The 11,102-nt window shown below is 66.9% G+C and overlaps 4 protein-coding genes across 4 annotated transcripts in view; 3 read left to right on the forward strand and 1 right to left on the reverse strand.

Annotated features, from left to right (window-relative positions):
* The window catches only part of EMIHUDRAFT_443634 (hypothetical protein), a 2,184-nt gene extending 841 nt beyond the window's left edge, over positions 1 to 1,343 (forward strand). Inside the window, exons 3-7 of the mRNA XM_005777848.1 lie at positions 1 to 75; positions 315 to 450; positions 520 to 563; positions 738 to 809; positions 897 to 1,343. Of these exons, the coding sequence (XP_005777905.1) occupies positions 1 to 75; positions 315 to 387 (148 nt within the window). The 3' untranslated portion in view covers positions 388 to 450; positions 520 to 563; positions 738 to 809; positions 897 to 1,343. The remainder of the gene's footprint in view (positions 76 to 314; positions 451 to 519; positions 564 to 737; positions 810 to 896) is intronic.
* A 259-nt stretch (positions 1,344 to 1,602) lies between these two features.
* EMIHUDRAFT_237708 (hypothetical protein) lies at positions 1,603 to 5,585 on the forward strand (the record flags this gene model as incomplete). The annotated part of the gene is made up of 11 exons (XM_005777849.1): positions 1,603 to 1,926; positions 2,064 to 2,093; positions 2,201 to 2,350; positions 2,572 to 2,693; positions 2,758 to 3,055; positions 3,148 to 3,300; positions 3,608 to 3,673; positions 3,764 to 3,899; positions 4,234 to 4,384; positions 4,563 to 5,076; positions 5,166 to 5,585. 11 exons carry the CDS (start codon positions 1,603 to 1,605, stop codon positions 5,583 to 5,585), a joined length of 2,364 nt encoding a protein of 787 aa, XP_005777906.1.
* Positions 5,586 to 5,688: 103 nt separating this feature from the next.
* Positions 5,689 to 7,346, reverse strand: EMIHUDRAFT_367352 (hypothetical protein). Its single transcript, XM_005777850.1, has 5 exons — positions 7,040 to 7,346; positions 6,687 to 6,875; positions 6,437 to 6,527; positions 6,297 to 6,298; positions 5,689 to 6,167 (listed from the first exon to the last, which is right to left on the reverse strand). The coding sequence occupies exons 1-5, from the start codon at positions 7,299 to 7,301 to the stop codon at positions 5,866 to 5,868; spliced, it is 846 nt and encodes a 281-aa protein (XP_005777907.1). The 5' UTR covers positions 7,302 to 7,346; the 3' UTR covers positions 5,689 to 5,865.
* Positions 7,347 to 7,518: 172 nt separating this feature from the next.
* Positions 7,519 to 8,692, forward strand: EMIHUDRAFT_443640 (hypothetical protein). Its single transcript, XM_005777851.1, has 2 exons — positions 7,519 to 8,491; positions 8,563 to 8,692. The coding sequence occupies exon 1, from the start codon at positions 7,604 to 7,606 to the stop codon at positions 8,060 to 8,062; it is 459 nt and encodes a 152-aa protein (XP_005777908.1). The 5' UTR covers positions 7,519 to 7,603; the 3' UTR covers positions 8,063 to 8,491; positions 8,563 to 8,692.
* Positions 8,693 to 11,102: the final 2,410 nt, after the last annotated feature.

Raw genomic sequence — 11,102 nt, forward strand, 5'->3', positions numbered from 1 at the left:
GCCGGGACGACCTGGGGGGCAGTTCCGCGCCTGGTCGTCCCTGACTGGGGCGCGGCGCCGTGGGCCGCCACGTGGGCAAGCCTGCTCCTAGATGCCGCGAGGCCATGCCCCCCCCCCCGCCTCCCGACCCAGCGCTTGAGGAGACACGCGCTCGGATGGGCTCCGCGGCGTTGCAGCGCGTGTATGCACACTTTGCTGCTTGCCCTCTCCTGCGCAGCGCAAACGCGCCTCGCACCGCGACCTCTACTGCTACTGCTGCCGCGGCGCTGCGGTGTGCCCACTCTGCTGACGCTGCCGCGCGGGTCCGCCTCTAGGTGGGCACCCCGTGGGCCACCCCGTGGGGCGACTCTGCGCCCTGGTCGGACATCACGCCGTGGGCCGGGGTGAGGCCTGGCAAGGGGTGGGGGGGCGGCATCGGAGCGCTGGTCGGCTCGACAGCCGCTGCCAAGGGCGACGGCCGCTGAGGCGGAGGCTCGGAGCGAGGGAGCCGTGAGGCCAGAAGGTGAGGGTTGTGAACAGGCGCCACCGCCGAGCTGAGGCAGAGGCTCGCTGCGGAGCTCTCGGCGCGCCGCGGCTAGATGTGCACACACGCGCTCGCGCTCCGTTCGCACCGGACCCCGTCGCCACTCCCTTCCCAGTCTCCTCCCGCCGCCCTGCGCACACCCTTGCCCACAACCCTTGCCCACAACCCTTGCCCACACCCCTTGCCCATAACCCTGCCCGGTGCTCTCCCGCAGGCGCCAAACGAGCTCGCTGCCCGGTGGCTCTCGCGGGGCGCGAAGCCGCTGGTGCCGCTCGCAGCGCGGCTGGTGCGTCTCTTCTGCGCCGCGCCGCGGGGTTTGGGCCCCTCCCTTCGGACCCCTCCCCTAAGCCCTCTTCTCGATGCGTCCCGGTAGGCGCTGCTGGGCAGCAGCGTGCTCCAGATGCTGCGCCCGCCCGCCGACGGCAGCGCCGGCCACCGGCGGCACCACGCGCTCTTCGAGGCGGGGCTGTACAGCTGCAGTCCGCGCGAGGAGGCGGAGGACGACCCCGCCGACGAGACACACTGGGGGGACAACTTCGACGCGGCGGCGGCGCGCGTGGCGGCGCTGCTCTGGCCGCACGCTGTCGGTGGCGAGGCGGCGGGCGCCCCGTGAGCCGTGACCGGCGGGGTCCGGTGTACGGCTCGATATCGGCTGAAGCGGCGCGCCCCGGGGGGCACAACACGCCTTAAAATAATCGAAATTCTTGTACACTCAGTCTCAGATCGTGAACGAGCTGGTAAATACAAACATGCCAAGCGCCTAATTGTACTTCCGCGTAAGTTAGTTTCTGAGCACTGAGGAGGCGAGAAGACAGAAGTCAAAAGAACCACAACGCACAAGATATACGTGCAAGATCCAAGAGATGTGCAAGAACAGCCAGCCCCGCGGCTCGGACACATGCACAACATGCACAACATGCAACCCTCACAGATCACAGATCACTGATTCTCTCTCTCTCAGATCACAACACATGTACATGTACATGTGCATGCACATCGTGAACTTGATGGCCGTGAAAAACACCGCCGGCGGGACGGACGCAGTGGCTTTGTAGTGCACACACATATCAGACACATACATGCACACGAACAAGCCTAGCGTGCGGCATCACTCGCCAGAGCCGTCGATTGCTGGCGTGCGGCGCTCTTCGAGCCGCGGGCGGTCCGTGGCCGACCCGCTGGCCGCTGGCGGGCACGCCACGCCGCGCGGAGTCGGGTTTCCCTTCTCGCCGGTGAAGGCCTCCTCAAAGGCGGACTCACTCAACACGCCTCGGATTAGCGCGCTCGGCAGCCGCGTTGGGGTCGTTTCGAAGCTGGCGACATCGCGTGCGAGGCTGACTTACAATCGACGCTCGTGGATCCACACCTTGCGCATGCTCGACATTTGCAAAGAGACGGGATTTGTCTTGCTTCCGTGGGCATTCACGACGGCGAGCAGCCAGCGAGCCGCTTCCCCTTACCCCAGACCAAAGCCCCAGCCAGCCAGCCGGCTGTGGCTCCCGCGCTACTACCGTTGAGTCACGCGTCCCCGTCCCTCCAGGCAATCGCCGTCACACTGACACTCCTCGAGGTGGCATGCACCGCATAAGCCTAGACACTTCCGATACACGTGTGAGTTTTGACGTGACAGCTGCAGCAAAGCTGTGTTCGACGTGCAGCCCCCGCGCCCCACAACAGTACTTCTTCCCCTCCGCCACCGAGCTCATCTCGGACTTCTCGGAGTCGCTGCCCATGCAGAATCTCGCGGGCGCAATGTCGCTGCTGCTCGCCTTCCGCCTTCAAGCCTCGTACAAGCGCTGGTCAAATGCGCGGCTGTACTGGGGCAAGGTGCGCGCCAGAACGAAAGTAGGTGGCTCACACCAATCACGGCGTAGTGTCTTAAGCAGCGCGGCCCGTGTGTCAGGTTGTCAACGGCTCGCGCTCGCTGCTCACTCAGCTCATCGCGAGCGCCGCGGCGAGATCTAGCCAAGATCTAGCCCAGAGACGGGCGACTAACCATGTGTCAAGCCTCGTGTGGCTTTCAACACCGTCCTTCTCTCGCCGCTCAGGCGCACCAGACGCGCATGGGCGTCTCGGCGGAGGTGTGCGCAAAATCGCACCGGCTGCACGCTGAGGTGGGCGGCTGGTGCATCGCGTTCGCCATCGCCCTCTGCTGCCGGCTGCGAAGCCAGTGGCCGCGCCACCACCCCTGGAGTGCCTGTGATGACATGAGCTCAACACACATGTACATGTAGGCTGCGCGGCGAGCGGCTGTGCCCTGTCCCCGTGAGCGCCCAAGTGCAGAGGATGTACACTGAGCTCGACCTGCTAGACGGCCACAAGATCGAGGCGATGATGGCGAGGGGGCAGTTCGACGGCCTCTACTCGCTGCTGAGCTCGCATCAGCTGGCGAACCTCGCGCAGGCCAGCCACCCGCCGCTGTACGCCATCATGAGGCTGCGCCGTTCGGTGGACGTGGCCATCGGCGCCACTGTGGAGTACTCGGCGGCGGGCAGCGAGGCCAGCAGAGGCGAGGTGAGCAGAGGCGAGCAGGTGCGCCGCAGCCGCAGCCGCAGCCACCCGCACCCTCCCCACTTGCGCCCGCCGAGTCTTTCCCTCTTCCGTTTGTGCCCTTGCCCGCGCAGACCCTCTACCTGCACACCTCGATGCTGTCGCACTCCCTCTTTGGCGTCACCGAGGGCTTCTGCGAGGCGATAACCGGATGCGAGCGCATCGTCAACACGCCGCTGCCGCCGGGCTACGTCGGCGTCCTCCGCGTCATCCTGCTCCTGTTCCTGGTGCTACTGCCCTTTGCCATGATTGACGGCATTCTCGGCTAGTCGCGCACAGGCGAGGAGGTGAGAACGATGTGTCTTCACTCGCCTTTCCAATGAACAGGCCGCCTCGCCTGAGCTTACGGGGGGGGGGGGGGGGGGGCACTCCCCAAACACACGGCGAGTGAACAGGCCACCTCGACTGGTGGCTCGCGCCAGTGTGCTCGCTGATCTCGTACTTGCTGCTCAAGGCGAAGAGGGGGCGGCGGCGGGAGCGGGGAGGCCCCCGCCGCAGCTGCTCTAACCCGCCTCTCACCCCTGGCATACACAGGTCGAGGAGACGGCGGTGCAGATCGAGCAGCCGTTCGGCTTCGAATACAATGACTTGCCCATCGAGGTCTCGCTGCGCACGGACAGACACACACCGCTGTGCGCCCGGCCGGTGCTCACTGGTCCTTGCGCTTCAGTGGGGTGCCTGTCTGATTAGGTCTACTGCCTCGCGGTGCAGGCTGACGTCATTTGCCTGCTCGATGAGAGCCAGCGGGCCGAAGCCGACGAGCGCGCGGGCGCGGTCAGAGGGGACGCGGACGCGGTCGCCACGGCGTCGGAGCTCTCGGCCGAGAGTGGAGGGGAAGACAAACACGTGCTGAGCATGAACTAAACGTTACCACGTCGGTCGTATCACTAGTATGTGTATCGGGCATGTAAGAATCTGAGGTGAAGAACAGTCCGGCTCGTATCACTGGGCACAATCTTAGTTAGTTAGTTACGAAAAAAAGGGCGAAACACAGTCAGACCAACACCGCAGGGCGTACGCTAACGTTAAAAAAAAACATAGCGAGTCAGAAACGGAGTTTTAAAAACAAAAAGCGAAAAGAACAAGGAAAAAAAGAATTTTACGACAAAGCTGAAAGAAAATCGTGATACGTGCCGCCGCATTTTGCTTGCGGCGCGCAGGGCGCACTTACAAAATGGCACCTGCTTTGCAGCCGGACAAGCCTAAGCTTCCCAAACCCACCGCGGGTTTTGTACACGCCCGGAAGCTGCAGCTGTCTACGAAGCCCTTCTCTTCGCCTCCAACTCGCGATGAGCTCGAGAAGACCCAAAAGTGCGCGGCACCGTGGACCCAGGATGGCGGGAATCGCAGCCACAAAGCAGCCCCCCCAGGGCCTCTTTGCGTAGTACCCTCCGCACCCACACAGTACTCGCGCCGCGATGTGCGCGAGAGCGGCCTCTCCGCGCTCAAGTTAGCTCGTGCTCACACCCGTGGCTGCGACGGCTCGCAGGTGGGCTCCAAACGCCAATCTCGCGTCCACCTTCCCTCCCAACGGGAGCATCCCTTGGGAGCGATTCGCGACCTCTGACAAGCCTCTCGTCTTCAACTCGACCTCGTACACCGCGCGGGCCGGCACCTACTCGTTCCTTTGGGGTTGCGGCTATGACTGCTACTCGCATCGCACGCAGTGCTGCTACCCGGTGGCGCAATGCCTAATCCGCAGCGGCGCGGGCGGCGCCGAGTGGGCCTCGGTGAAGGAGGCTGGCTTCGAGGCTATGTTTGAGAAGGTGCTCAAGACGGGCGCGAGCCCAGACACGCCTCCCTCTCTCCTCGGCCTCTGGTACATGCGCGGCAACATCGCGCCGCCCGAGACGTTGTTCGCGCTGCACGACGCCGAGTGGGTCAAGACGGCCGAGGGCGGCTACATCGGACTCAAGCACCAGTCGTACAACTGGTCTGCCGACGCCACCTGCTGGGGCTGGCTTTGGTGGCGCTTCCGGCCAGCCGCCCCCTTCCGCTTCGAAGTGTCACCCGACGGCAATGGCTCTGAATAGCACTGCATGATGTCCGTCTTCCCGCCCTGACTTTGGTGTCTCTTTATCACGTAGGCAAGTGGGTCAACGTCGCCGGTAGCCAGCAGTGGGCTTACCTCCTCCAGCCCGGGGACCGGGTGACCAACGCGCAGGAGAGCGACGCCACTCTGGCCAGCTGGGTCGAGGAGAGCAAGGCGGGCGATTGGATGCGCTACTCGTACGACGATCAGGCCCAGCTGAAGGGCGCCGGCGGGTATATGTACGCGTGGGAGAAGATTGCCTTCCTCGACGATGAAGGCAAGCTCAAGCTGACGCCTGCGTACCAGTCCTTCTTGGTGGACGTCGAGCGCGCAAAGGCGCGCCGCGCCCCGTGCGGCACCGGCTGCTGCTGGAGCGGCATGCAGGCGACCGAGGCTCTCACCGAGCTGAGCGAGGTTCAGGGGTGGCAGATCGCTCCGCCGGCGCCGATAGCCACCATGGAGCGCACAATGCCACCATGAAGCACAATGTGGCGCTCCACAGCCTCGTCCTGCCTCCCCAGCTCCACTCTCTCCACAGTCCACTGGGCGCGACCACTGGTCGAGCTGCTCACTCGCTTCGGTTCCAAAACGTAAAAGAAACTCCCTCCTCGAGGGCGGTGGGAGTGTGAAGACGAAGGAGACGCGCAGCCTGTGATCCTTCGGGTAGAGTAAACTTCACTCACAGTCTCGATCAGAGATCGCTGTGCCGGCACACACACATATCCACGACGATCCCTCAAAACTTGCTCCCCTGCGAGCGTCACGGCGCGACGCCCCTCCGGAGCAACTCCGCGTTTCTCCGCTTGATGGCGTGCCCGTCCACGCCCCACACCTCGAGCACGTCGCACACAAACTCGCCGCTCGAAGACGACTCTCTCCGACTTCTGCTGAGCGCCGCCGCCTCCGCGCCGCCGCCGCCCCCCGCGCCGCCGCCGCCCCCGCGACAGCCGCCTCCGCCGCCCCCGTCGCCTCCGCCGGCCGGCACCTCCGAGACAGACGAGCCGGTGTTCCTCTCCGAGTGGTGGTACAGCTCGGGCGGCGGCGCGCAGAGGGAGGGGTTGCCTGTTCACGCATGCAGCTGTGAAGCGGCGCCGTTCAGAGCTCGGGCGGCGGAGTGGCGCGTCCAAGGGGAGGGGTCGCCGTACGTGTCGCTTGCCCCGGAAGAGCCGTGCCTGGCGCGGGGGGGCACACCCCTCTTCAGCTCGGCCGGGTGGGCACGCGAGGCTGGTCGTCGGTGTCGGAGGAGTGCGTGTGGGCGCCCCGCTCATCTCGGCGCATCCGGGCCATAGATCTCGGCTAGATCTCGGCTAGATCTCGGCCGGATCTCGCACCTCAGGTCGGCGTCGATCCACAGGCCAAAGTGCCCTCCGGACCCGAGGGCGAGGTGCTCTCGGTGAGAGAGGGCAAAGTACGTGTTGGCGCCTGCAGCCGAGTCCGCGGGGACACGTCGTGGACGCGTCGCGGGTGTCGCCTCGCGCCGCGGAGGAAGAAGTGTGTGCTCTCTTGCGCGCCCGTCTGAGCCAAACGTCTCGAGCAGGGCAGGTCGGTTCTATCTCGGCACCATCTCGGCTACATCTCGACCCGTCCAGCCAAACGTCTCGAGCAGGCAGGTGGGCGGTTCTCCCATGGAGGGGCGCGGCAGCGGAGGCAGGTCTGTGAGCGGCTCGACCCGCCAGAGGAAGGACTCGCCGTTGCCGTAAAAGTGGCGCCCGTCCGGTCCCGGTGCACTCGGCGGCTGGCACTCGGAGATGAAGCCTCCAAAGGTGGCTCCTGCAGGCGCGCAGTGGCGAGGGCGAGTTGAGCAGAGACGCCGACAGAAGAGAGGGAGCGAACTGCACTCGAGAGCAGAGAGCAGACGTACAGTCGCATAGAGTGCGCAAGGAGCGTGTGTGCGGTCCAGAAGTGCGCTCAAGTGGCAGGGTAGGTAGCTGCACCGTCGGAGGACCTCAGCGCGAGGAGGCATCCGCCGCAACCCGAGGCGCGGAGGTAGAGAGTGTTGATTGAGATGCCGTGCACGTGCGTCGAGTAGAGCAGTCTCCAGTCAGAGAGCGCGTACCGGCGAGGCACCTGTGGCGCGAGCTGCCGGATGGCGCACTCGCTGAGGACGTGCGAGGATGAGGGCTCGCCGCTAGTCGAGAGCAGCCGCGGCACGTAGAATTTGGCGGCGTGCGGGCCTGAGCCATCGTGGCTGGCCATGGCTGCTTCTCGGCGTGGGCTGGCGGGACGCTGGCTCCATTCCTGGCCGAAATTTTCGTCAATAAAAAGAAGAAAAGCGGCGTGAAAAGTATTATCATAACGGTGTGGGGGCGCGGAGGGCTTGTTGGCGAGCCAAAATGGTGTTTTCCGAGGCGCTGCGCTAGGCTCAGAGCGAGTTCGCGCTGCGCTAGGCTCAGACGGCGAGTTCGCGCTGCGCTAGGCTCACAGATGCGAGTGCGCTGCGATAGAAGAAAAAAACAGGGTCGAAACGACAACCGAAGGGAGGACTGTGTAGTGTAATCATGTGTCAAGAATCACGTGCTGCTGCTGCTGCTGCTACTGCTGCTGCGGCGCGGCGAGCGCCGTCGCCGAGGCGGGCCTCGGCGGAGAGCGCGATTATGCGGCCTTTTCCGCGACCCGCACAAAGAAGAGGCGCCCTCCGTCAGCCTCGACCTGCCACCGGCTCGCGTCGACCGACCCGGCCGCGTGCCACACCTCCACAGCCCAGTGCGCCAGCCCGCAGAAGTTGCCCTCCTCGATGCCCCATCCCGTGGGCCACGCGGCCAAGGCGGTGCCGAGAGGCGGCGGCGGCGCCGCGGTCGCCTCGAGACGCGCCGCGACGGCGTCAAAGGCGATCCGCCTCGCGCCCGTCGCGGCCGCCTCGGCCAGCAGCGCCTCCCCGGCCAGCCGCGGGAGGTCGCCCTCCGTCTCGAACCAGCACGACGAGCGGCCGTCGGCGCACGCCTCGTCCCACGCCTTGAGCTGGCGGACAAAGGCCGCCAAGCTCTTGAGGCCGGGCGAGGGCGCGGCGGGCGACGGGGCAAGGGAGCAGCCGGGCGAGGAGAGGTAGGAGGTGCTCGCCGGCGAGCGCTCCCGCGCCTGCGAAGGGGCAAGGCCTGAGGGCGGGCGGGCGGTCGGGCGGGCGGGCGCGGGTGGGGGGGATAAACGCTGCGCCGCCAAAGGAACCAGCGACACTGGCCGCGGCTCGTCGCCACGCGCCGGCTCGGAAGAGGGGCTGTCGGCGGCGAAGCAGAGTGCCACCGTTACCCCCCTGAACTGCAGACAGCCCCCCTCCTCGACGTGACGGCCGCTCCCGGAGCCGGCCGGTGCGCGCCTGACCCACGCCCCCTCTCGCACCCCTCCGACCCCCCCTGCGCGGCGCACCCGTCCGCTGTGCGCCGGCTCGAGCGCCTATTGCCAAATCGCGACGTTTGAGCGCAGCGCACGCATCCTCTGGGCGCCTGAGCGCGGCGGAATCTTGCCAGAATGTGGCCGCAGGAAGAGCCTCCGGCGGGCCTCCGGCGGACGCCTGGCGGCGTGGCGCTGCGCGCCGGCCTGCGGCCCAAAGCCCGAACGAGCGGTCAAGTTAACTTGACGCGCCGAATCCCTTGGTTGGCCCTCGCAGCTGTGATACAAAAGTGGGGACGCGCCTGGCGGCGCGCCCCCAAAAATGGCACTAACACAGGCCCGCCACAACGACCCCTGGAATTGCGACTCGCCGCTTTCCTCCCGCTGTGATCCTGTGTGAGCTCTGAGAGAGAGATTTTAGAAAACCAACAAGGAGGGCGAGGAGGAGGGCGAGGAGGAGGGCGAGGAGGAGGGGGAGGGGGAGGGCGGAGGAGGAAGCGCGACGGTGCAAGCAACAGCGCCTCGACGCCTCCTCGAGGGCAGAGAGCTCATTCTTCCCCGTCTCCTCCGTCGCCAAGCTCGGCCAGCGGGCGCTCCTCGACCTCGCGGAGCGGCCGAGGGTGTGAACAGCGTCTCTTCACACCTGCAGCTGTGAACAGGCGCTCCTCGACCTCGCGGAGCGGCCGAGGGTGTGAACAGCGTCTCTTCACACCTGCAGCTGTGAACAGGCGCTCCTCGACCTCGCGAGCGGCCGAGCCCGAGGGGCGCGGCGGCTGCCGGCGCCGGCAAGGCTCGGAGTCCGCCGCCCCCGCCCCCGCTTCCGCCGTGCCTGTGGCCACTGCGTGGGATCGGCCGCCGAAGCGAAAGGAGCTCGTGAGTCGTCGCGGTGACGACGGCCCCGCCGGCGCCGCTTGCATTGCATGCCCGTGTGCGCGTCGGCCGAGCGTCGGGGCGTGTGCAAGCTTTCTAGGCATCTGCCCGGACGCCGGGTGGGGGGTGGCGGATCGGATGGCGGGGGTTGCGCGACAGTCACAGATCTCGCTCTCCACAGCGCGCGCGACAACGTACCCCAGAGAACGACACAGCCCAATTTGACAGGATGACAGCCCGCCCCTGACACACTAGACAACTGACTTAGAGACGTGCATCACACACCTCTGCAGATGCAGTGCAGAGCACCGGGCGCAGCGCTGCGACCCCACCGAACGCCGATGCCTCATACCCCATAAAAAAACCGAGTCCTGAGCCTTGCACTCACCGCGCGTGCGGCAGTGCGAGCGCGCGCGCCACGCTACTGTAGCGTCTCGCGCGTGATCGCGAAGCGCAGCACGCACGCGCTAAAGTCGCGCGCCGCGATGCCGTTCGTGTTTCCTGCCGAGTCGAGATGGTGCCGCTCGTGGATCTCGTAGAGCGAGACGACGAGGAGCGCCGCCCGCTCGCGGGCCGCCGCGGGGAAGAGCGAGTGGCTTGCCGGCGACCACGGCGCCGCCGCCCGCCGGATCAGCGCCGCCGCCTCGCCCTCGCCGCCCGCGGCGCGCTGCAGCGGCGTCGGCTCGCCCTCGTGCAGGCTCGCGCCGCTGCGCAGCAGGGAGAGAGCGCGGGCGGCGGTGAGGGTCTCAAGGTGCGCGAGCGGCGTCCAGCCGCGGCTGGCGACCAGCCAGGCGGCGAGGTCGGCGTGGCCGCGGCTGTTTGCAATCTCCTCGGGCGTGCCGAAGGGCGGCACTGCGGCGCGGGAGGCGCCGTAGGAGGAGAGGAGCTTGGCGACCTCGAGGTGGCCGTTGTGGCATGCGATGGACAGCGGCGTGGCGCCTTGGGTCTGGGCTTGGTCCTTCGCCGCGCCGGTCTCGAGGAGCAGCCGGACGATGTCGAGGTGGCCCTGCCGGCATGCGATGAACAGCGGCGTGACGCCGTCGTTGCGGGCTTGGCTGACCGAAGCGCTGGCCTCGAGGAGCAGCTGGGCGCACTCGAGGTGACCCTTCTGGCACGCGATGAAGAGCGGCGTAACGCCGTCCTCATCGGCCTGATTGACCGCCGCGTTGGCCCCGAGGAGCAGTCGAACGATCTCAACGTAGCCGTTCTGGCACGCGACGTACAGCGGCGTGGCGCCGCCGTCCTTGGCTTGGCCGACCGCCGCGCTGGCCTCGAGGAGCAGCCGGGCGCACTCGACGTGGCCCTGCTGGCACGCAATGAACAGCGGCGTGGCGCCTTCCTGATTGGCTTGGCCGACCGCCGCGCTGGCCTCGAGGAGCAGCCGGGCAACGTCGAGGTGGCCCTGCTGGCACGCGGCGTGAAGCCATTCTGCTTGGCTTGGTTGACCGCCGCGTTCGCCTCGATGAGCAGCTGGACGCACTCGAGCTCGCCCTCCTGGCACGCAACGAACAGCGGCGTAAAGCCGTCCTTATCGGCTTGGTCGACCGCCGCGCCTTCCTTGAGAAGCAGACTGGCGCACTCGAGCTGTCCCTCCTGGCACGCGATGAACAGCGGCGTGCAACCACTGTCCTCAGCCTGGTCGACGGCCGCACCGGCGGCGAGGAGCAGCTGGGCGCACTCGAGACGGCCCGCCTCGCACGAGAGTGCGAGTGCGGAGGCGCCTTCGCCGTCAGCCGCCCCGACGCTCGCGCCGGCCTCGAGCAGCAGCCGCACCGCCTCGGCTTGCCCGTGCCGAGCGGCCCA

Source organism: Emiliania huxleyi (assembly GCF_000372725.1).
Source record: "Emiliania huxleyi CCMP1516 unplaced genomic scaffold EMIHUscaffold_254, whole genome shotgun sequence".
Classification (NCBI taxonomy): domain Eukaryota; phylum Haptophyta; order Isochrysidales; family Noelaerhabdaceae; genus Emiliania; species Emiliania huxleyi.